The sequence below is a fragment of the Thalassophryne amazonica genome, chromosome 3, assembly GCF_902500255.1.
Source record: "Thalassophryne amazonica chromosome 3, fThaAma1.1, whole genome shotgun sequence".
NCBI lineage: Eukaryota > Metazoa > Chordata > Actinopteri > Batrachoidiformes > Batrachoididae > Thalassophryne > Thalassophryne amazonica.
This window is the reverse complement of record NC_047105.1, coordinates 67037582-67063956: the sequence shown is the minus strand read 5'-3', so window position 1 is coordinate 67063956 and position 26375 is coordinate 67037582. Positions and strand designations below refer to the sequence as shown.

The window sequence follows — 26375 nt, the reverse complement described above, 5'->3', positions numbered from 1 at the left end:
CTTTAGGTTACACACCTCTCCCTTGTTTTTCCAAACCTAAGCACTGACTCTGTGGCCAAAGAGCTCTAGTTTCCTCTCACCTGACCAATGGACACACTTCCATGGTGCATAATCTTTCTCCAAGTTGTCCTTAGCATATTTCAGTCTGGCTTGAAGGTGTCTCTTCTGCAGAAGTGGAGTTTTTCTTGGTCTGTAACCTCACAGTCCATTCCTGTCCAGGGCTCTAGTGATTGTCTTCTTTGAGACTACAATTCCCGACTTGGCTAAGTCACTCACTCATGTCTTGGCAGTTGTTCTGAGGTCTTTAGATGCATCTATCACTGGTTTTCTTTACAGAGTCTTTGAAATCTTTTGCTTCCTACCTCTGCCAGTCTTGTTCTGTACTGTGTGGCTCTCTTTGCATTTCTTGATGATACATCTCACTCCAGTTCTTGACAATTGGAAATGCTGTGATAACTCCTTTTCCTGCTTTGCGAGCCACAGGATTTTTTTCTCTCAAGTCTAATGCTGCCTTTACACATAACGACGGCACATCACGAATACCACAAAGTATACATTCTTGGCCGCTGATCATGAATGTGATGATTTGGGGCAGAGGCGTCAGGTGTCCTCAGGAACTGCTCCAACCTGTTACCACGCATTACGATTAATGGCACGCGTTGCTGGAGAATTATCAGGAACCATTATGCATGGTCAAGAATAATGTTCCGCATTGTTGCGTGCTATCGCGCATAACAGCGCATTGTTAAGTTCTGATTGTTTTAAGTAATTAAAAAGTGTTCAGATTATGTTTTAAGTAATGGAAATGTGTGCAGATTATGTTTTTAAAAGTATTCAGATTATGATTTAATTAAAAAGTATTCAGATTATGTTTTAAGTAATTAAGTGTTCAGATTGTGTTTTAAGTGTTCAGATTGTGTTTTAAGTAATTAAAAAGTGTTCAAATTGTGTTTTAAGTAATTAAAAAGTGTTCAGATTGTTTTAAAAAGTATTCAGATTGTGTTTCAAGTAATAAAAATGTATTCAGATTGTGTTGTAAGTAATCCAAATGCATTGTAATTTGTGTTCAGCCACCAATTACATTTCAAAGTCATCTTACTCAGCTCTACCCACAAGCAACCATCCAGTCAAGCAGCTGGGCAGACGGAGTTGATCAAACGTACCAGAAAACTTTGAGAAAGGGAGTGAGTTCGAGTTCGACTCACACTGTCTCACTCACTGGTTTTCAGCTAAGCTCTCATGTGCTAAATGCACCTATTGTTGGAGTGTTTCTGTAAAATGTTTTTACATTTACATAATTTCCACCAGCACTTTAATGTTCACATCAGCCGCGGTGTGACTGACAGAGTCAGATCACATCCCTCCACCCAAACACTCACGTATCCATAACTCATTTTATGCTTGTTGCTGTAAGTGTTTCTCACCTGTGTTGTTTAACCTGGTTAGTGTGGCTTTGCAGACACCTCACCCACACACATTGTTTCCTGTGCTGCTTCAGGCGCTGACTCCCACAGTGACGTGAGCTCGGTGAGTGGCAGTGCACCCTGGGACAGCAGAGAGACATCGCTGGCCGCTTCCACCGCTGCCTCCCTGGCCTCCTCGCTGCCCCTGAGGGACGTAATGGATGAGAATGAAGACATTAAGCAAAGAGACAACAGCGACAGAGGCACGCTCGGATCTATGGGCAGTGGGTCATCGTTTGAAGAGCTGGACATGGATCAGGATCAGCATCAAGAGGAAGGCGAGAGGGAAGAAGAAAAAGATGAAGTGCCTGAGGGAGAGGATGGAGGTAGAGAAGCTGTTGAACTGGAGGCTGAGAAGAAAGACGAGGCCTTGGAGGCGGGAGAGGAGTAAAGAGGAGATAAAAGATGCAGCGTGTAACTCCGGCGTGCTGGAGTCTCTCAGCTGCTTATCTGCTTATCTGTTGTGATATTGTCGGTGGTTCAAAATGTTCACACCTTGACACGCCATATGTACACCTTGTAATTCTCTCTCTTAAAAAATGTGCACTTTTTATTCTACTGTATTTTTTTTCTCCAATAATTCCTGGTCATTTCTGAAAAACAATCCCAGAGATTTTCTTAGTGTTAAATCATCTTTACTAAAACTAATTCACCCTGTACATTGTGTGCAAGAAAAGTCAGTATTGCATTAATTCACTGCAAATTGAGTGCATGTGTCATGTTTCTTTGGTTTCCCATACAGATTAGAAGATAACATGTTGACACAGTGCGACCTTGATATGTAACAGTCTGAAAGTAGCAACAATTGGCAATATCAATCAAAGATTACAAATTCTGAAATTAGAGATACACATGTTCAGCACTATGAGAACTTAATAACATGAAATTGCTTCCAAGTTATCAAACTCTAGTTGTCAACCAGTTTGTCAAAAATTGTCAGTCTGCACTATTGCTTCAGTTTTTTTTAAATGAAACTTTTTGTTTCTATAGTAATGTAAAATCTCTTTTTTAAAGCAGTCTTTACTGAATCACTCCCACAGACTAGCATATCAATAGGTTAAAACTGTTAGTGATGTCAGATCTTAGAACTGATGTGCAATTTGTTGCAATGATTGCTCTTCTGTCTGGAATAAAATTTCTGAAAATTTGCAGTGCTCATTTGTTAAAAATCACCTGTGTGTACTTTGAGCCACTAAAAATATATTTTAAACTTATTTCATGTGTGAAAATGACCTAAATTCTGAACATCACAGATTATTACTGCTTTGCTTGGCTGTTTTCTGCTGTTCAGTGGGAAGTGTACAAAAGTGTTTGACAACAGAACCTAAAAACATCCAAACCACGTCTCTAAAGACTATTTGCCCCTGCAGTATGGTTCACACGCAACAATTGATTGATTGATTGATTGATTTGTATGAAGTTGAAGGAGCATCATGTGTTGGCTGTTGGCTCAGAACCTAATCCAGGTTAACACCACTTCCATTTCAATCATAAGATCTGCAACTAAGTCACAATGAAGAGCTGATCAGTTAAACAGGTGATTTTGCTGCTTTTTCATCAAAGTGAAACAGTCTAGATCCAATTTGCGGTGAGATTAATGTTTTGATTGACATCAGGAAATGAAATGATGCAAAGATTTACCGTGTAACAAATCTGCTTTAAACTTTCTTCCAGGGTTTCTGTGAGTGCCACAGGTTGAGTACAGCAGATAACTGAAACAATCATGCAAATGGTGATAAAAGCATCAAATTAGGCAGAAATACTCCTTAGACACTCCTCTTTTGAAAAAAATGATTGGCCACTTGACTTTTCAATCGGTAGTCAGGTAGGGGTCAATTGAAGAATTACACAGAGGTCAAAATTAAAAGATGCTCCAATCATATTGGAAAAATATTCCACATTATTTGCCTGATCATAAAGATTCCAAAAAGGTATAGTTTGGACTGTACAGTAGAGTTCAGAATAATAGTAGTGCTATGTGACTAAAAAGATTAATCCAGGTTTTGAGTATATTTCTTATTGTTACATGGGAAACAAGGTACAAGTAGATTCTCACAAATCCATCAATCAATCAATTTTTTTTTATATAGCGCCAAATCACAACAAACAGTTGCCCCAAGGCGCTTTATATTGTAAGGCAAGGCCATACAATAATTATTTAAAACCCCAACGGTCAAAACGACCCCCTGTGAGCAAGCACTTGGCTACAGTGGGAAGGAAAAACTCCCTTTTAACAGGAAGAAACCTCCAGCAGAACCAGGCTCAGGGAGGGGCAGTCTTCTGCTGGGACTAGTTGGGGCTGAGGGAGAGAACCAGGAAAAACACATGCTGTGGAGGGGAGCAGAGATCGATCACTAATGATTAAATGCAGAGTGGTGCATACAGAGCAAAAAGAGAAAGAAACAGTGCATCATGGGAACCCCCCAGCAGTCTACGTCTATAGCAGCATAACTAAGGGATGGTTCAGGGTCACCTGATCCAGCCCTAACTATAAGCTTTAGCAAAAAGGAAAGTTTTAAGCCCAATCTTAAAAGTAGAGAGGGTGTCTGTCTCCCTGATCTGAATTGGGAGCTGGTTCCACAGGGGAGGAGCCTGAAAGCTGAAGGCTCTGCCTCCCATTCTACTCTTACAAACCCTAGGAACTACAAGTAAGCCTGCAGTCTGAGAGCGAAGCGCTCTATTGGGGTGATATGGTACTACGAGGTCCCTAAGATAAGATGGGACCTGATTATTCAAAACCTTATAAGTAAGAAGAAGAATTTTAAATTCTATTCTAGAATTAACAGGAAGCCAATGAAGAGAGGCCAATATGGGTGAGATATGCTCTCTCCTTCTAGTCCCCGTTAGTACTCTAGCTGCAGCATTTTGAATTAACTGAAGGCTTTTTAGGGAACTTTTAGGACAACCTGATAATAATGAATTACAATAGTCCAGCCTAGAGGAAATAAATGCATGAATTAGTTTTTCAGCATCACTCTGAGACAAGACCTTTCTAATTTTAGAGATATTGCGAAAATGCAAAAAAGCAGTCCTACATATTTGTTTAATATGCGCTTTGAATGACATATCCTGATCAAAAATGACTCCAAGATTTCTCACAGTATTACTAGAGGTCAGGGTAATGCCATTCAGAGTAAGGATCTGGTTAGACACCATGTTTCTAAGATTTGTGGGGCCAAGTACAATAACTTCAGTTTTATCTGAGTTTAAAAACAGGAAATTAGAGGTCATCCATGTCTTTATGTCTGTAAGACAATCCTGCAGTTTAGCTAATTGGTGTGTGTCCTCTGGCTTCATGGATAGATAAAGCTGGGTATCATCTGCGTAACAATGAAAATTTAAGCAATACCGTCTAATAATACTGCCTAAGGGAAGCATGTATAAAGTGAATAAAATTGGTCCTAGCACAGAACCTTGTGGAACTCCATAATTAACTTTAGTCTGTGAAGAAGATTCCCCATTTACATGAACAAATTGTAATCTATTAGACAAATATGATTCAAACCACCGCAGCGCAGTGCCTGTAATACCTATGGCATGCTCTAATCTCTGTAATAAAATTTTATGGTCAACAGTATCAAAAGCAGCACTGAGGTCTAACAGAACAAGCACAGAGATGAGTCCACTGTCCGAGGCCATAAGAAGATCATTTGTAACCTTCACTAATGCTGTTTCTGTACTATGATGAATTCTAAAACCTGACTGAAACTCTTCAAATAGACCATTCCTCTGCAGATGATCAGTTAGCTGTTTTACAACTACCCTTTCAAGAATTTTTGAGAGAAAAGGAAGGTTGGAGATTGGCCTATAATTAGCTAAGATAGCTGGGTCAAGTGATGGCTTTTTAAGTAATGGTTTAATTACTGCCACCTTAAAAGCCTGTGGTACATAGCCAACTAACAAAGATAGATTGATCATATTTAAGATCGAAGCATTAAATAATGTTAGGGCTTCCTTGAGCAGCCTGGTAGAAATGGGGTCTAATAAACATGTTGATGGTTTGGATGAAGTAACTAATGAAAATAACTCAGACAGAACAATCGGAGAGAAAGAGTCTAACCAAATACCGGCATCACTGAAAGCAGCCAAAGATAACGATACGTCTTTGGGATGGTTATGAGTAATTTTTTCTCTAATAGTTAAAATTTTGTTAGCAAAGAAAGTCATGAAGTCATTACTAGTTAAAGTTAATGGAATACTCAGCTCAATAGAGCTCTGACTCTTTGTCAGCCTGGCTACAGTGCTGAAAAGAAACCTGGGGTTGTTCTTATTTTCTTCAATTAGTGATGAGTAGAAAGATGTCCTAGCTTTACGGAGGGCTTTTTTATAGAGCAACAGACTCTTTTTCCAGGCTAAGTGAAGATCTTCTAAATTAGTGAGACACCATTTCCTCTCCAACTTACGGGTTATCTGCTTTAAGCTACGAGTTTGTGAGTTATACCACGGAGTCAGGCACTTCTGATTTAAAGCTCTCTTTTTCCAACAAGACCAAGCATTCATGATATACACACTCTTAAGGCTATGAAATTGGGCTATTAGTAAAAAAAATAGAAAAGGGGGTGGTCACATGTAGTACATTCAGTCAGTGAGTTTGTCAATTTTGTGGAACAAACAGGTGTGAATCAGGTGTCCCCTATTTAAGGATGAAGCCAGCACCTGTTGGACATGCTTTTCTCTTTGAAAGCCTGAGGAAAATGGGACGTTCAAGACATTGTTCAGAAGTACAGCATACTTGTATACTCAGGTGCAAAAAATTATAGGCTGTTCCTCTACAATGATCTCCAATGATTTAAAATGGACAAAAAAACCAGAGCCGCGTGGAAGAAAGAACTGTGACAGTTAGAAGACACCTGTGTGAAGCTAATTTATTTGCAAGAATCCCCTGCAAAGTCCCTCTGTTAAATAAAAGACGTGCAGAAGAGGTTACAATTTGCCAAAGAACACATCAAATGGCCTAAAGAGAAATGGAGGAATATTTTGTGGACTGATGAGAGTAAAATTGTTCTTTTTGGGTCCAAGGGCCACAGACAGTTTGTGAGACGACCCCCAAACTCTGAATTCAAGCCACAGTTCACAGTGAAGACAGTGAAGCGTGGTGCAAGCATCATGATATGGGCATGTTTCTCCTACTACGGTGTTGGGCCTATATATCGCAATACCAGGTATCATGATCAGTTTGTATATGTCAAAATACTTGAAGAGGTCATGTTGCCTTATGCTGAAGAGGACATGCCCTTGAAATGGGTGTTTCAACAAGACAATGACCCCAAGCACACTAATAAACAAGCAAAATCTTGGTTCCATACCAACAAAATTAATGCCTCGCAGATGTGAAGAAATCATGAAAAACTGTGGTTATACAACTAAATGTTAGTTTAGTGATTCACAGGATTGCTAAAAAAGCAGTTTGAACATAATAGTTTTGAGTTTGTAGCATCAACAGCAGATGCTGCTATTATTGTGAACACCCCTTTTCTACTTTTTTTTTTTTTACTAATAGGCCAATTTCATAGCCTTAAGATTGTGCATATCATGAATGCTTGGTCTTGTTGGATTTGTGAGAATCTACTGAATCTACTGGTACCTTGTTTCCCATGTAACAATAAGAAATGTACTCAAAACCTGGATTAATCTTTTTAGTCACATAGCACTACTATTATTCTGAACACTACTGTATGTGACTGAATTCTATGGAGTTACGGGATAAAAATGGCAAGAATGGTGACAAAGGTCAGTTTCATTTTGTACAGGGGTCAAAAATTAAAGTTGCTCCAATTTTGGTAAAAAGTGATGCAAATTATTGGTTGAGCTAATAGGATTAATAAATGGAATAGTTTTGACAGTGTTGAATACTTGGTCTCCAAAGTAAAGGTCAAACAAGGTCTACGTCTATTGGATTCTATGACGTGACATATGTTACCCTGTAACATGATAAGTAAGGATGATACATGGCCCAAACTATTCCTTTTTAAAACCATGTGAACTCAAGTAGTAATTTGCATCACTTTTTACCAAAATTGGACCAACTTTAACTTTTGACCCCTGTACAAACCGACACTGACCTTTGTCACCATTCTTGCTGTTTTTATCCCATAACTCCATAGAATTCAGTTACAGACCGTCCAAACCATACCTTTTTGGAATCTTTATGATCAGACAAGTAATGTGGCATAGGTTTCAATGTAATTGGAGCATCTTTTAATTTTGACTCCTGACCTCAACCTGAACGCCAACTGAAAATTCAAGTGGCCAATCGTTTTTTTCAAAAGAGTTTTGTCTCAGGACTATACTGCTGAATTTGATGCTTTTATCACCATTTGCAGGATTCCGCTCTAAATATTTTCTTATCTGCTGCACTAGTTGGACAGTGGCCAAAGAAAAGAAAACGAAAGACACTACACACACACGCACGCACACCATGATGTCTGGCAACTTAATGCTACAATTCTCTTAACCAAAACATATTGGCAGACTATAAATGCCACCTAATGAAGTAAATAATTTTCTGTTTAGTTAGCACTGAAAAATGACACCGCCACAGTCTGCCACTGAGGATGACAGAAATTATGCTATGATGGCCAGTATGATGGTTTTGCTACTGACAACATGTGAATGCAAAATACAGCACTTACAGGTAACTCCAGACTGTCTTTGATCATCCTGGAGCTGATCAATGGGTGAGCCTTTGCCATTCTGGTTATTCCTCTATCCATTTTGATGGTTGTTTTCTGTTTTCTTCCACGCGTCTCTGGTTTTTTTTTGTCCATTTTAAAGCATTGGAGACCATTGTAGATGAACAGCCTATAATTTTTTTGCACCTGCATATAAGTCTTCCCCTCTCCAATCAACTTTTTAATCAAACTACGCTGTTCTTCTGACCAATGTCTTGAATGTCCCATTTTCCTCAGGGTTTCAAAGAGAAAAGCATGTTCAACAGGTGCTGGCTTCATCCTTAAATGGGGACACCTGATTCACACCTGTTTGTTCCACAAAATTGACGAACTCACTGACTGAATGCCACACTACTATTTTTGTGAACACCCCCTTTTCTACTTTTTTACTAATAGCCCAATTTCATAGCCTTAAGAGTGTGCATATCATGAATGATTGGTCTTGTTGGATTTGTGAGACTCTACTGAATCTACTGGTACCTTGTTTCGCATGTAACAATAAGAAATATACTCAAAACCTGGATTAATCTTTTTAGTCACATAGCACTACTATTATTCTGAACACTACTATAGGCCCAACACCATAGTAGGAGAAACATGCCCATATCATGATGCTTGCCCCACCATGCTTCACTGTCTTCACTGTGAACTGTGGCTTGAATTCAGAGTTTGGGGGTCGTCTCACAAACTCAAAACCTGGATTAATCTTTTTAGTCACATAGCACTACCATTATTCTGAACACTACTGTAAATGCAGACACAGAGCACACACTTTGGTGCGTTCATGCATGCTTGCTGGAGGAAGGGGGGTGGGGGGTGGGAGAAGATGTAATTGCATCTTAGCCTGTTGGATGCTGTTTATGGAGCGTGTAATGTAACTGTAAATTTTTAATTACTTAGTGGTAGTCTGACCCCTCACATCTGCACCTGCAATATTTTCTGGTCAAGCTTACCCACACCCACCTGACCCGCTGCTCAACCCGCAGGTGCCTGCAGGCTACAGGTTGACCCCCACATTTCTGGTGTCTATATTTGATGATATCTTGGCACCAAACCAGTTTCGACAGGGTAAAAACAATGTTTTGTTGTTCTACATGTTGCTTAAGGAAGCTTTGACACAGGGAATTGCTCCAGTGATCCTTTAGTTGGATGACGGCCTGCTCTACTAGCTATACATGTTACATCAGTTTACTGTTGCACAAACATTGAATTAGTGTGACTCAAAGAAAACCATTTAGGAGAGTTATACACACATTAAACCTTAGGTTATGGGACAGTGTTCAGTTCAACACACATCTGTTGATTTCACAAAGATCACAGCATCATCTGTGCAAGATCAGTGAATCCTTCAACAAACTGATATTCAGCATTTCCTCAGATATGAATCACTTCTTGCAACGCAAAGCTTTGCTGAGAGATGATGTTCCAAGTGCCCATTTATGTGAGTCACGTCAGTTTTGCACCTGGATGTTGCTGTGTCTAGGGCAACGCAGCAGCACTGCACCAGCTGCCACCTAGTAAAGACAAGAACATTGATGATTTGTTGTGGTTTCATCTTTTTCAGGGATGAAGCTCCAAACAGCTTTCTTTTCATAATGTGGACTATCCTCCAATCAAAGGCAGCAGCAGACTTATGGTATATGGAAATGTCATCTTTTTTTTCCAATGTTGTCCTATAGTCCAAAAATAATAGTGTTGTGATGTACTCAACAGTCTGCCAGTACAAGATGGCTAGAACCCTTTTTTGTCTTGTTAGTACTTCAGTTTTGTTCAGATCCATTGTTTGTGTTATGTACATTTGCATTTTTTGTGCACATGCTGTGGTCTATATTTACATTCTCTATGTTTGCAAGCTTTTTCTCCATCTGCAAGATGTTTTTGATGTGACTACAGTGCATCGAGAAATGACTCACAGCGCTTCACTTTTTCCACATTTTGTTTACAGCCTTATTCCAAAATGGAGTAAATTCATTTTTCCCCTCAAAATTCTACTTGCAACATGCCATAATGACAACATGAAAAAAGGTTGTTTTTTTTTGTTTTGTTTTTTGCAGATTTCTTAAAAAAAATACAAAACTAAGAAATCACATGTACATATGTTTTCACACCCCTTGCTCAATACTTTGTTGATGCACCTTTGGCAGCAATTAGGTTGAATGGGAGCGTTGGGGTACAGCCATTTTTAGATCTCAAAGATGTTCAATCAGAGTCAGGTCTGGGCTCTGGCTGGGCCACTCAAGGACATTCACAGAGTTGTCCTGAAGCCACTCCTTTGATATCTTGGCTGTGTGCTTAGGGTCATTGTCTTGATGAAAAATGAGCCGCCGCTTCAATCTGAGCGCTCTGGAGCAGGTTTTCATCCAGGATGTCTCTGTACATTGCTACATTCATCTTTCCCTCAATCCTGACTAGTCTCCCAGTTCTTGTTGCTGAAAAACATCCCCACAGCATGATGCTGCCACCACCATGCTTCACTGTAGAGATGGTGTCTGGTTTCCTCCAAACTTCATGCCTGACATTCACACCAGAGTTCAATCTTTGTTTTATCAGACCAGAGAATTTTGTTTCTCATGGTCTGAGAGCCCTCCAGGGGCCTTTTTGCAAACTCAAGGCGGGCTGTCATGTGCCTTTTACTAAGGAGTGGCTTCCATCTGGCCACTCTACCATACAGGCCTGATTGGTGGATTGCTCCAGAGATGGTTGTCCTTCTGGAAGGTTCTCCGCTTTACACAGAGGAATGCTGGAGCTCAGACAGCGTAACCACATGATCACCTCCCTGACTAAGGCCCTTCTCTTGCAATCGCTCAGTTTAGACAACCGTCCAGCTCTAGGAAGAGTCCTGGTGGCCTCTGTACTCATTGGGACCTTCAAAGCAGCAGAAATGTTTCTGTACCCTTCCCCAGTTTTGTGGCTTGAGACAGTCCTGTCTTGGAGGTCTACAGACAATTTCTTTGACTTCGTACTTGGTTTGTGCTCTGACATGCACTGTTAACTGTGGGTCCTTATATGTAGACAGGTGTGTGCCTTTCCAAATCATGTCCAATCAACTGAATTTACCCCAGATGGACTCCATTTAAGCTGTAGAAACATCTCAAGGATGATCAGTGGAAACAGGATGCAACTGAGCTCAATTTTGAGCTTCATGACAAAGGCTGTGAATACTTATGGACACGTAATTTCTTTTATTTTTTATTTTTTAATAAATTTGTAAAAATTTCAAACTTTTGTCACCTTGTCATTATGGGGTATTTTGTGTAGAATTTTGAGTGAAAAGAAAATGAATTTCACCCATTTTGGAATAAGGCTGTAAACATAGCATGTAGAAGCATTGTGAATACTTTCTGGATGAACTGTACATGTTTTGATTTGTGTGTGCGTGTGTGTGTGTTCAGTATTTAGTCAGAGAACTGACTTTAGTCAAAGTATCTCACCCAGCAGGCTGTTGGTAACATTGTGTTGTGTTCTTGGACTGTGACATTGGTAGTTTCTTAGAGGTGTCTGCTGGGACAGATGTCCTCTCCACATGTCTGCTGCACTTGCACTTTGAATCAGATTCCAACCCGACCTTTTGTTCAAAGGCAAAAAAAAAGAAAAAAAAAAGAAAAGCAAATCAGTATGGCAGAGAATGAGATGACACACTGGATCCACAACTGATTTAATTAAGTGAGAAACCCTCCGGGGGTGGGTCACACACTTTGGAGGCGTAGAGATTATTGCTCACAGGATGTTAATTAACACTTCATAGTATGTTGAGAGAGAGAGAGAGAGAGAGAGAGAGAGAGAGAGAGAGAGAGAGAGAGAGAGAGAGAGAGAGAGAGAGAGAGAGAGAGAGAGAGATTTGGATTGAGATTGATCTATGTGTGAAACTTCTGCACTTTGTTTTCAGAGGCGAAATAACATTTCCACTATAGGTATGCATAGAATCCCCCCCCAAAAAATCCATGATGACCCACCCCCACCCCGTCGTCAGCTTTGACAAATAGGGGTGACACTGGAAGCGGCTCCGCATTGCAATCCGCATCCAACTCAGGTTTAAACAAAGAAAGCGAGAGAGACAGAGAGATGTTTTGCTTCTATTAGTCTCTATGTTACATAATGCCGTGAAGAAGCGGCCCTGTATCTTTTTTCAAAACAGCTCTAACTGTTCCCGGTGTGATGCGCCTTTTACTCGCACTTTTCCTGACAGATGACATTCAAACTCAAATGCCACATTCTTGGATTTCTGTCCGTCTAAACCACTCTTTTCTCTGCACCGGGCTCTGAATTTGAGTTGCTGGCGCTTTTCTCCCCCCCTCCAGAATGAAGAAGTGGGTGTTGGTTGCTTAAAGATAATAATCGCTGTGAGTTTGGAGCAGCAGCAGGAGCGCCACTGCTCCTCTCGGTGTGGGCTTGTTTGCTTTCAGCACCGCGGACAGCTCCCGGCGCTCTGCACAAACTTCACGCTCGCCTCCTCCGTTTGGTTCGTCAGCCGGCGCAGCGCCGCAGAGGAAATGCGCCTCTTTCAAACCGCCCGAGCATCGCATCGCATCGCTGGGAAGCTGAGGATTCCGCACAGGTAAGATCCGCCGCGTGTTTGTCGTCTCTCCCTGTGTTGGCTGATCGAGTCTGTTGAGGGCATTTTTTTTTTTTGGTCAACTTTTGTGGAGCAGTTGATGTCCGGAGGAGGAGCGCGCACACAGACAATGTCGGATCATTTCAGAATATAGAAATCAAAAGGGTGGGTGAAGTTAACCAGTGCGTCATTTTTTTTAGACATGCACCTCATTTTAATGTCGTCTTTTTATTCATGTGTGGCTGCATCATGCGCTGCACGAGCTTTTCACATGCTGTTGAACAAACAGCAAACAGGCGCTGCTGCAGCAGCAGCAGGCTGCACAATAAACCGCCACACACCGTGTTCTCTCCATCCGACAGCATCACCATCTTTGCATCTCTATTAAAAGTATCAAGCGCGGCTGATAAAGTCAATCTAAAGTGTAAAAGTTGAGTTGGGAACATAGAGTCGTGGAGAGAAGGAGCTTCTCTTCATCTCTGCTTCCATGGCATCTTATTTTCGCAGCAAGCCTTTTCTTAAGAGATGCTACAAACACTGCGCAGAAATCCCTCCTTTGTTCTGTTTATGATTATGTCCGAACTAATATAATTATTCTAGAATAACATGTTGCACAAGAGTTAGCGTAAGATGTGAATTAAAAGCTTTTTATGTATGACAGTGTGCAATTATATGCACGTTATTTTCACGCCTGATTTTTTTTTCTTTTTTTTCTTTTGGCAATCAACAGATTAATCATTGAGTTGCCAAAATGTCAGAAAAAGAACCAAATGTTTTTATTTTTATTTCCAGCAGACAACGGGGATTTCTTCAATTTGCTTGTTTTTATTTGTTCCATATATGAAACTTAAATGTGTTAAATTTGCAATCATTTAAACAAACAGTAGAACAAATCTTCGTATTCGATGTGGTGCAACATATCAAAGTTGAGCATTTTCTCTTCTTAAATCAATTCTGATTATTTAATAAATTACAGTGAGGCAAATAAGCATTTGATCCACTGTATATTTTGCAAGTTTTTCCATGTACAAAGAATGGAGAGGTCTGTCATTTTTATCGTAGCTACACTTCAACTGTGAGAGACAAAAATCTAAAAAAACAAAAAATTCAGAAAATCACTTTGTATGACTTTTAAATAATTCATTTGCATTTTATTGCATGGAATAAGTATTTGTTCCAATAGAAAAACAGACTTAAATATTTGGCACAGAAACTTTTGTTTGTAGTTTCAGAGGTCAGATGTTTCCTGTAGTTCTTGACCAAGTTTGCACACACGGCAGCAGAGATTTTGGGCCACTCCTCCATACAGATCTTCTCTAGATCTTTCAGGTTTGGAGTTTCAGCTCCCTCCAAAGATTTTCTATTGAGTTCAGGGAGTTCAGGTCTGGAGACTGGCTCGGCTACTCCAGGTCCTTGAAGTGCTTCTTATGGAGCCCATCCTTAGTTGCCCTGGCTGTGTGTTTGGGGTCATTGTCATGCTGGAAGACCCAGCCATGACCCATCTTCAATGCTCTTACTGAGGGAAGGAGGTTGTTTGCCAAAATCTCACAATACATGACCCCATCCATCCTCCCTTCAATACGGTGCAGTTGTCCTGTTCCCTTTGCAGAAAAGCACCCCCAGAGTAAGATGTTTCCACCCCCATGCTTCACGGTTGGGATGGTTTTCTTGGGGTTGTTCTCATCATCTAAACACAGCGAGTGGAGTTGATACCAAAAAACTCTATTTTGGTCTCATCTGACCACATGACCTTCTCCCATGCCTCCTCTGGATCATCCAGATGGTCACTGGTGATTGGTGAACTTCAAACGGCCTTGGACATGTGCTGGCTTGAGCAGGGGGACCTTGCTGCCCTGCAGGATTTTAAACCATGACGGCGTCATGTGTTACTAATGTAATCTTTGTGACTGTCATTGATCAGGTCCTCCTGTGTTGTTCTGGACTTTCTCAGAATCATCCTTACCCCACGAGGTGAGATCTTGCATGGAGCCAAAACTGGGGGAAGACTGACAGTCATCATGTGTTCCTTCCATTGTCTAAGAATTGCGCCAACAGTTGCTGCCTTCTCACCAAGCTGCTTGCCTGTTGTCCTTTAGTCCATCCCAGCCTTGTGCAGGTCCACAGTTTTGTCTCTGGTGTCCTTAGACAGCTCTTTGGTCTTGGCTATGGTGGACAGGTTGGAGTGTGATTGATTGAGTGTGTGAACAGGTGTCTTTTATACAGGTAACAAGTTCAAACAGGTGCAGTTAATACAGGTAAAGAGTGCAGAATAAGAGGGCTTCTTAAAGAAAAATTAACAGGTCTGAGAGAGCCAGAATTCTTGCTGGCTGGTTGGCGATCAAATACTTATTTCATGCAATAACATGCAAATTAATTATTTAAAAATCAAACAATGTAATTTTTCAGATTTTTTTTTTTTTTTTTTTAGATTCTGTCTGTCACAATTGAAGTGTACCTACGATAAAAATGACAAACCTTTCCATTCTTTGTAGGTGGGAGAACTTGCAAAAATCAACAATGGATCAAATTCTTATTTGCCCCACTGTATCAAAAAATAAATGACTGTTTTTCTGATGAATATCCCTGATAGTGCATCAGATAACTGAAACAATCCTGCAAATGGTGATTGAAGCAACAAATTCAGGACAAATACTCCTTCGACATTACTCTTTTGAAAAAAACGGTTGGCCATTTGAATTTTCAATAGGCAGCTAGGTAGCTAATAGGGTTTTAAAAAGGAACAGTCTGCAACATGTGTCATACTTAGTTATCATGTTACGGGCTAACATATGTGACATATCATAGAATCCAATGGACGTCGAGATTGTTTGACCTTTACTTTGCAGACCAAACATTCAACACAGTCAAAACTATTCTGTTCATTAATCATATTAGTTCAGCCAATAATTTGCACCACATTTTACCAAAATTGGAACAACTTTTTAACTTTTGACCCCTGTACAAACTGAAATTGACCTTTGTCACCATTTTTGCTGTTTTTTTACCCCATAACTCCATAACATTCAGTCATAGATAGTCCAAACTATACATTTTTTAAAACTTTACAATCAGACAGATAATGTGGTGTAGTTTTCAAAATGATTTGAGCGTTTTTAATTTTGACCCCTGTGTAATTCTTCAAATAACCCCTTCCTGGCCAGTCAGTTTTTTTCAAAAGAGTAATGTCTAAAGGTGTATTTGTGCCAAATTTGGTGTTTCTATCACCATTTGCAGGATTCCTCTGTAAATATTCTGTTATCTGCTGCACTATGAAGAAAAATCTAAAGGCACAGATATTAACACTGGTTATTTACTGAAACCAAATGCTTTGTTCATAAAATATGCATGAATTAGCAATTTAGCAGCAGATTAATCACAACAGAAAACTCTTGTAGCAAAATTTATTGACCATCATACATGATATGCATGAATTAGACAGTGGAATTAATTTGGCATGTCGACACATCAGTCTGCAGAAGTCAGAATGTGGAGTGACGATGAGCCCGGCGCTCACAGCTGAAGATGTTACTCTGTGTAAATTATTCAGGTCATGGCTGCTGCAGGAAAAAAAAAAAACACGCCTCTACTATCAGTTAAAAAAAAAATTCTAAAAAGTAGCAGGTGACGGTGTTTGCAGTGTGGTCCCTCCACAGCTCAGCCCTGCAGTCTGCCTCACCTGTTACACTTGGCCTGGTCGCATGTGGTCAGAGAACAGTGTTCATCCTTTCACACATGGGTTTATCAAACAATGCACAAATGTCACCATCTGCAAAACAGATCTGAAGGCAGCTTATTTTCCCTCTATAATATTCACAGGAAAACTGTTAAACTGAATGTCTAAGTATAGACAATTGTAAGATATACAACAAGTAGTACTATTTTACAAAGCCTTAAAACATCACATTTGTGAGGCCCCTGTGTCCTGTTGCTTCATCATCGCTCTGACCTTTTAAGGCACACTTGGGTTGTGTTGTGGATCATTAATCCATGGGATCCATCTGTTCCTTATGTTCTTACCCACAGCTACGTGCAGTTATGGATAGCAGTCAGTATTGTACAAAGGCTTGCACCTGATACATAACAGCTGCTGAATGAAATATTTATGTGCTTGTATGTGTGTGTCTGTATATATATATATATATATATATACAGTGAGAAAAATAAGTATTTGAACACCCTGCGGTTTTGCAAGTTCTCCCACTTAGAAATCATAGAGGAGTCTGAAATTTTCATTTTAGGTGCATGTCCACTGTGAGAGACATAATCTAAATAAAAAAATCCGGAAATCACAATGTATGATTTTTTTTAAATAATTTGTGTGTATGTTACTGCTGCAAATAAGTATTTGAACACCTACCAACCAGCAAGAATTCTGGCTCTCACAGACCTGTTAATTTTTCTTTAAGAAGCCCTCTTATTCTGCACTCTTTACCTGCATTAATTGCACCTGTTTGAACTTGTTACCTGTATAAAAGACACCTGTTCACACACTCAATCAATCACACTCCAACCTGTCCACCATAGCCAAGCCCAAAGAGCTGTCTAAGGACACCAGGGACAAAAACTGTAGACCTGCACAAGGCTGGGATGGACTACAGGACAACAGGCAAGCAGCTTGGTAGAAGACAACAACTGTTATGATTATTTATTAGAAAGTGGAAGAAACACAAGATGACTGTCAATCTCCCTCGGTCTGGGATTCCATGCAAGATCTCACTTTGTGGGGTAAGGATGATTCTGAGAAAGCTCAGAACTACACAGGAGGACCTGGTCAATGACCTGAAGAGAGCTGGGACCACAGTCACAAAGATTACATTAGTAACACATGATGCTGTCATGGTTTAAAATCCTGCAGGGCAGCAAGGTCCCCCTGCTCAAGCCAGCACATGTCCAGGCCCGTTTGAAGTTCACCAGTGACCATCTGGATGATCCAGAGGAGGCATGGGAGAAGGTCATGTGGTCAGATGAGACCAAAATAGAGCTTTTTGGAATCAACGCCACTTACCATGTTTAGAGGATGAGAACAACCACAAGAAAACCATCCCAACCGTGAAGCATGGGGGTGGAAACATCATTCTCTGGGGGTGCTCTTCTGCAAAGGGGACAGGACGACTGCACCGTATTGAAGGGAGGATGGATGGGGTTATGTATTGCGAGATTTTGGCAAACAACCTCCTTCCCTCAGTAAGAGCATTGAAGATGGGTCATGGCTGGGTCTTCCAGCATGACAATGACCCCAAACACACAGCCAGGGCAACTAAGGAGGGGCTCCGTAAGAAGCATTTCAAGGTCCTGGAGTGGCCTGGCCAGTCTCCAGACCTGAACTCAATAGAAAATCTTTGGAGGGAGCTGGAAGTCCAAACCTGAACGATCTAGAGAAGATCTGTATGGAGGAGTGGACCAAAATCCCTGCTGCAGTGTGTGCAAACCTGGTGAAAAACTACAGGAAACCTTTGACCTCTGTAATTGCAAACAAATGCTACTGTACCAAATATTAACATTGATTTTCACAGGTGTTCAAATACTTATTTGGAGCAGTAACATACAAATAAATTATTTAAAAAATCATACATTGTGATTTCCGGATATTTTTTTTTTAGATTATGTCTCTCACAGTGGATGTGCACATAAGATGAAAATGTCAGACCGCTCTATGATTTCTAATTGGGAGAACGTGCAAAATCGCAGGGTGTTCAAATACTTATTTTCCTCACTATATATATATATATATATATATATATATATATATATATATATATATATATATATATATATATATATATATACACTAGCATTACATAGATTACACAGACAACAAGCTCTCACCCTCCACTTGTCAAAAATGAAAACATGAATATTCTGATAAATGTGAAAAATCAAACAAACAACAACAACAACAACAATAAACCCCAAACAAATTAAAAAAACAAACAAACCGTATTTTAAATATACCTGTATAGAGCCATCAGGTCACCAAATTTGGTGTTGATCAGATCAAAATGGTATATTTCTGTCATCTTTCTTGATATCTGATGTTGAATTAACATGTAAAATATAATGGATTTGAAAACTGGATCAATGTAGTAATGCTAACACTGGTTCATCATAGATATTTCCCAATATATCCAATATAATATTCAACTTATTATAATGTTAAAATTAACAAGTGACACATCTGCTGCTTTGTGTAAGTAAATAAATTAATACACACTTCCTATGGGTTTCTGACAGATATTAAAAATAGACCAGAATACATGTGAGGAACCAAACCATGTTTCAAGGTTGTATGAATGTCACATTCTAATGTTACAGCACTGGGAGGTTGAAGTTGCAGCAACACTGACATCATGTTCATTGACGTCAGAACGTAATATAATAATAAAAAAAAAACAGCAACATTTATATAACACCACTGTGCTCGCTGGGAAAGCATATGGTCACTCCTCTGATTCTGGTCTGCTTGAGGTTTCTTCCTTAGAGGGTGTGCAGGTAAGACTAGACCTTACTCGTTTGTGTGTGTGTGTGTGTGTGTGTGTGTGTGTGTGTGTGTGTGTGTGTGTGTGTGTGTGTGTGTGTGTGTACAGTAGAACATTTTATTAAATTTGCACAGTTTACACACGTCTGCAAATTCTCTTTGTCTTCACTATAGTACACATCTGGGTTAAATCCTGATCAGAGCTGATGAAACTACTGAACAGCTGAGCAGCTTAATCCGATTTCTACTCGAGCTAAGAGATTTAAACATGCACTCATTAAAGTTAAGGCACAGAAAAACCTGTGATTAATTAATACTGTGCATTTGCTTAAGTTTTCTCACTGTACTGCAAAGAAATCATTGCTATAATTTTTCCTCAGGTGATCAATAAAGCTACATCTCTTCAGAGGTTTTATTGGAAAATCCAGGTCAGCTGCACCAACAGTTTCCAGCATTCAGAATGATGGCTTGCTTGTGATTGATTTTGGTTTCTAACTGTTTATCAGATAAATTCTCCAGGAACACTAAAGTGACAAGAAGCCCTGCAGAGAGACTTCATAAATATTGATCCACAATAAGAGCAGATGGACTTAATCACTTTCTTATCGGTAGATGAATGTGACGCGGTTACCAGCAGCATTTTAGGATGTGCACACTATGTATGCACATGTGCATTTCTGACAGGCAGCTGCTCAGTAACACTGTGTCAACTCAGTGTTCTGGAACAGGCAGGTCAGAAAAGCTCCTTTACTTTACTGTTACTCCTAAAAGAAAGCACATTGAAACATCAAAAGCAATGTTGAGCAAAACAATCAGAATCTCCTTAAACTGGTGCAACAAAGTGTCCTAAGATCTCCCAATATTGAAGCATTAATGCTTAATAAATAAATGAAATAAAAAAAAAAATCATGCAAATCAAAAATTGTATATTTTAATGTCTTATTATCAGCGAAGCCCAGATTTCTGTTGCTGTAAAATGTATCCAGGGGAGGTGATGGTCTAGACTCCAGTGGTTAAACTGTTGGGCTTGAGACCTTGAGATCCTCGGTTCAAATCCCAGCCTGACCGGAAGTTGCTCCTGGTGTGTAGTGAGCGCCTTGTATGGCAGCACCCTGACATCGGGTGTAAAGTGCTTTGAGTGTCTGATGCAGATGGAAAAGCGCTATAGAAATGCAGTCCATTTACCATCCTGAATGATCTTTCACTTGAGTGACCTGAGTGAACCGTTAATCATGTGGAAACAGAAAGTAACAAATACACATGTATTCACAGTAAGCGCAGAACACCCAAAGGCCCAAATTATGATTACCAAAAAAAAGAAAAGAAAGAAATCTTGTTAATACCTTGCTCCGTGTACATGATAATTATCTTGTTGAAACAAGTCTGCAGAAGATATGATTGTGTTTTGTGGGAAGAAGGTTATATCATCGTGACTGAATGAGGTAGATGTAATTATCATACTGGGAGCAAGTTTCTTGTGATACAAAATCTTATCCAGACATTTTGTGCACACTGGGGGAACTTTATGTGTATTTGATAATTACCTTGTGGGAACACATTATTATGGGCTGCCTGGTGGTTCAGTGGTTAGCACTGCTGCCTCACAGCAAGAAGGTCATGGGATCAATTTCTGTGGAGTTTGCATTTTCTCCCCGTGTTTGTGTGGGTTCCCTCCGGGTGCTCCGGCTTCCTCCCACATCCAAACAAATGCAGGTTAGGTGGATTGGAAACTTAAAATTGTCTGTAAGTGTGTGTGTGAGTATGAATGTGTTTCTTTGTCTATATGTGGCCCTGCGACAGACTGGTGTTCTGTACAGGGTGTACCCCGCCTCACGCCCCATGACTGCTGGGATGGGCTCCAGCCCCGCCGTGACCCTTAATTGGCGTAAGCGGTTGAAGATGAGTGAATGAGTGCGAACACATTATTACACAAGGCCATCAAAATATGTCCATTGGGTATTGCGAAGGCTTAGTGTCTGTCCGTCTGTCTGTGCTCAGCATAAGTCCTTTGCTATGGCTTACAGTGTCTTCAAATTCAGAGGAAACATTCTTGGGACACAGATCTTGGACAAGTTCAAAGATGGCAAAATTTGACCTATTTTAAGAGGTCAAAAGGTCACATTCTGTTAACTATTTTTATGCTATGAATCATGCAAATCCACTATATATATATATATATATATATATATATATATATATATATATATATATATATATATATATACTCAACAAAAATATAAACGCAACACTTTTGGTTTTGCTCCCATTTTGTATGAGATGAACTCAAAGATCTAAAACTTTTTCCACATACACAATATCACCATTTCCCTCAAATATTGTTCACAAACCAGTCTAAATCTGTGATAGTGAGCACTTCTCCTTTGCTGAGATAATCCATCCCACCTCACAGGTGTGCCATATCAAGATGCTGATTAGACACCATGATTAGTGCACAGGTGTGCCTTAGACTGCCCACAATAAAAGGCCACTCTGAAAGGTGCAGTTTTATCACACAGCACAATGCCACAGATGTCGCAAGATTTGAGGGAGCGTGCAATTGGCTTGCTGACAGCAGGAATGTCAACCAGAGCTGTTGCTCGTGTATTGAATGTTCATTTCTCTACCATAAGCCGTCTCCAAAGGCATTTCAGAGAATTTGGCAGTACATCCAACCAGCCTCACAACCGCAGACCACGTGTAACCACACCAGCCCAGGACCTCCACATCCAGCATGTTCACCTCCAAGATCGTCTGAGACCAGCCACTCAGACAGCTGCTGAAACAATTGGTTTGCATAACCAAAGAATTTCTGCACAAACTGTCAGAAACCGTCTCAGGGAAGCTCATCTGCATGCGCGTCGTCCTCATCGGGGTCTCGACCTGACTCCAGTTTGTCGTCGTAACCGACTTGAGTGGGCAAATGCTCACATTCGCTGGCGTTTGGCACATTGGAGAGGTGTTCTCTTCAAGGATGAATCCCAGTTCACACTGTTCAGGGCAGATGGCAGACAGCGTGTGGGTGAGCAGTTTTCTGATGTCAATGTTGTGGATCGAGTGGCCCATGGTGGCGGTGGGGTTATGGTATGGGCAGGCGTCTGTTATGGACAAAGAACACAGGTGCATTTTATTGGTGGCATTTTGAATGCACAGAGATACCGTGACGAGATCCTGAGGCCCATTGTTGTGCCATACATCCAAGAACATCACCTCATGTTGCAGCAGGATAATGCACGGCCCCATGTTGCAAGGATCTGTACACAATTCTTGGAAGCTGAAAATGTCCCAGTTCTTGCATGGCCGGCATACTCACCGGACATGTCACCCATTGAGCATGTTTGGGATGCTCTGGACCGGCGTATACGACAGCGTGTACCAGTTCCTGCCAATATCCAACAACTTCGCACAGCCATTGAAGAGGAGTGGACCAACATTCCACAGGCCACAATTGACTACCTGATCAACTCTATGCGAAGGAGATGTGTTGCACTGCATGAGGCAGATGGTGGTCACACCAGATACTGACTGGTATCCCCCCCAATAAAACAAACTGCACCTTTCAGAGTGGCCTTTTATTGTGGGCAGTCTAAGGCACACCTGTGCACTAATCATGGTGTCTAATCAGCATCTTGATATGGCACACCTGTGAGGTGGGATGGATTATCTCAGCAAAGGAGAAGTGCTCACTATCACAGATTTAGACTGGTTTGTGAACAATATTTGAGGGAAATGGTGATATTGTGTATGTGGAAAAAGTTTTAGATCTTTGAGTTCATCTCATACAAAATGGGAGCAAAACCAAAAGTGTTGCGTTTATATTTTTGTTGAGTGTATATCACTGGAAAAATAAATGACGCTATTGATAAAGGTGAGTGTGGAAATGGTGTCTTCCTTGATTTATCAAAAGCATTTGATACGATTGATTTTAATATTCTACTTGGTAAACTGGAACATTGTGGTGTTAGGGGTTCAGCACTTAATTGGTTCAGAAGTTATTTAAATGGAAGAGAGCAATATGCGAACACTAGAAGCACTCAGAGAGTGCAAACCTCCGCCAAGGTCATAGGGTCACTGACCCTAAAGAGTTTCCCTCCTTGGCACAGTGATCTATTCAACAATTCAGTGTTACAACCAAAACTATGATCCATACACTTTTCTTTCCTGTATATTTGACATCCTTGACCATGAAAACATACCACTAGAACTTGGAATCACTTTTATGTCTTTATTAGTTGAAAAGTTATTGTATAAAAACGATTTTTCTGTAATGGCGGTTTTCTTCTGGATCTAGCTCCATAACATTTGAAGCTACATCAAATCTGATGACACCTTACTGAATCAGTACAGATTCAGCTACAATTTGGTGTGAGTTGTGCATCTCTAGCTTCATTTGTCACCTTACACTGACACATTTTCTATTTTCCCTATATTTTTGCATATTCTGGATCACCAGATCCGGAATCGGGATCTGATCATCACCAAACTTTGTTGTTTGATAGAACATTTGACTATGTTACACCCTAATTTTTTTCAAGCTTTTCTGCCTTGTTTTTGTGGAGTTAGAAACTAGAATGTCAAAATTCCCCCTATCCCGCAATGGTGAAGAATCCTTTAAAAAATTCCTGGATCCGGATCATGATCCGGATCACCACTAAAATTTAATCACTTGTTTCTCTTGTCATTTCCAACCACTCCACAAAATCTCATCAAAATCTGTTCAAAACATTTTGAGTTATCCTGCTGACAAATAGACAGACAAAAAATTTCTTTTTGTCTCTCTCTCTAAAATTGTATATAATAATCATTAGATCTTTATGACCTTATTATTTTGTTACCTTATTGTTTTGTTACCTCCTTGGCGGAGGTAACAAATGCACCTGAACGTGATGACAGCTGCAACTGGTTAATGCTAACTTTTAACATTGAAAATGCCATAGACATGCTAACGCGGTAGCATCGTGATCCGAATCGTGATCCGTGTCACCACTAAAATGTAATCACTTGTTCCTCTTGTCATTTCCAACCACTCCACAAAATTTCATCAAAATCTGTTCAAAACTTTTTGAGTTATCCTGCTGACAAATAGACAGACAAACAAACAAACACGACCGAAAACATAACCTCCTTGGCGGAGGTAATAAATGATAATCTATCAAAACAAAAACCTATACAATGTGGGATACCCCAAGGCTCAATTTTGGGTCCACTTCTCTTTATTATTTATGTAAATGATTTCCCAAATTCTTCTAACATTCTTCATAAAGTATTATTTGCAGATGACACTACCTTATTTTTATCTCACAAAGACCCGCAATACCTTCAAAACTAACTAAATTATGAATTGGCAAGAGTTGATAATTGGTTCAAATGTAATAAATTGTCATTAAATACGAACAAAACAAAATGTATTATATTTCGTTCTTACAGAAATCGTAAATGTCTTGAAAATGTACAAATTAATATAAATAATAATGTGATTGTACGAAATTTCTTGGAATCCAAATCGATGAATTTTTAAATTTCAGTAAACATTTAAATGACTTGATTAAGACACTATCTAAATATGTCAGACTATTCTTTAAGGTGAGGCATTTCCTCCCCTTTGAGGCTCTTCTGACTCTCTACAGGTCCTTATTTGAACCTCATCTAAATTATTGCAATATCATTTGGTGCAATACTTACCCGAGTTACCTTTTAAAACTACAAACTTTACAAAAGAAAGTTATAAGAGCCATTTCTTGGGCCAAATATAACTCTCAAACTGATCCTCTCTTTTATAAATATCGACTTCTGAAGCTCACAGAGTGCAACTTATTTCACAGTGCCTGTACCATGAACACTGTGGTGCATAGACTTAATGATAGACTCTGTCAGCTCATTCCCATTTCAACTTCCTCTCATCATTATAACACCAGAGGAAAATTACAGCTAAAGAGGAAAAGTAGGAAGCTAAAAAGTACTAGTTTTAGTGTGGCATGTAAGGGTCCACAAATTTGGAATGACCTGAGTGAGAATACTCAAAAGTCCCTGTCTTTGCATATTTTCAAAAAGAAACTTAAACTAGAGTTACTTGCAAAATATAATTAAAACTTGACCAGCTGATGACTTCTTTATGTCTATTGAAAAACCCATAGGCATATATATGTCTGAATTTATTACATTTAGTAAGTCCCTTCGGCTGCTCCCTTATTTGCACTCGGGGTCGCCACAGCAAATCCAAGGTGGATCTGCATGTTGATTTGGCACAGGTTTTACGCCGGATGCCCTTCCTGACGCAACTCCACATTACATAGAGAAATGTGGCAGGGGTGGGATTTGAACCCAGAACCTTCCGAACTGAAACCAAGCGCATTAACCACTTGGCCACCACCCCTGCTCTCTGAATTTATTACATTGATGTGTCATAATACTTTTAATATTTGTCATTTAAGAAATGTGAACATTATTGTCTTAGTCTGTTGTAGATATTGAAACAGAGTAGGTTAGTTATGATAGGTAAAAGTAGGTTTAGATTTGTAATTATTATACATTTGCTGTATTTAAATATTAATGGGCCCCGCTCATAAGCTTTGGACTGCTTTAAGGGTGTCCCAATTACAAAATGTATTTATTAATCTGTGTGAAACTGTATGGAATGTTTTAATGTATTCTTTGAATTTTGTAATAAACCAAACTAAACTAAACTAAACTAAACTAAATATATATATATATGTATAAAGGGGTGGGGGGGTCCTCTATGGTGTGCCAAAAATAAAAATGTGACTTTCTTAAGGTGCTTCCTGACAAAATTATTAATACTGATGAGAAAATGTTTTGTGCTAAATTTTATTTTGATGAATGTTCTAACCACTGCTGCATGTGGGGTGGAAATTGCAATAGCTGAGTGCAAACCAGCAACAGTAATGTACCTGTTCACAAATGAAAAACAAAAAAAACCCTCTCCTTTAAATGAACATATAGGAGAGATAAAGTATTACATGTCACTGTCCACCTATTTGGTGATCACAAACAGTCTTGGGGAGTGGTATTTAGTTCTGATTTTCTTTGCCTTCGAGAACTGATGTCGATGCCACTCGACAACTTGCAGCAGGTATTGGTGCTGCTGTTCATCCTTCATTAGGATCTGATTGTAATCCTGGATAAGTGCAACTCCTCATCCAGCAAAATCATTGACAGCAGCGATGTTCTCCAGGACCTGCTGTGATGACTGGAATGAC

The 26375-nt window shown here is 39.8% G+C and overlaps 2 protein-coding genes across 2 annotated transcripts in view; both read left to right on the top strand.

The window, feature by feature from the left end:
• Positions 1-1862, top strand: part of tex264a (testis expressed 264, ER-phagy receptor a) — a 314175-nt gene extending 312313 nt beyond the window's left edge. The window contains exon 4 of the mRNA XM_034166620.1: positions 1499-1862. Within this exon, the coding sequence (XP_034022511.1) occupies positions 1499-1854 (356 nt within the window). The 3' untranslated portion in view covers positions 1855-1862. The remainder of the gene's footprint in view (positions 1-1498) is intronic.
• A 10660-nt stretch (positions 1863-12522) lies between these two features.
• grm2a (glutamate receptor, metabotropic 2a) overlaps positions 12523-26375 on the top strand; it is a 171886-nt gene continuing 158033 nt past the window's right edge. The window contains exon 1 of the mRNA XM_034166618.1: positions 12523-12689. The gene's annotated coding sequence lies outside the window, so the exon portion shown is untranslated. The remainder of the gene's footprint in view (positions 12690-26375) is intronic.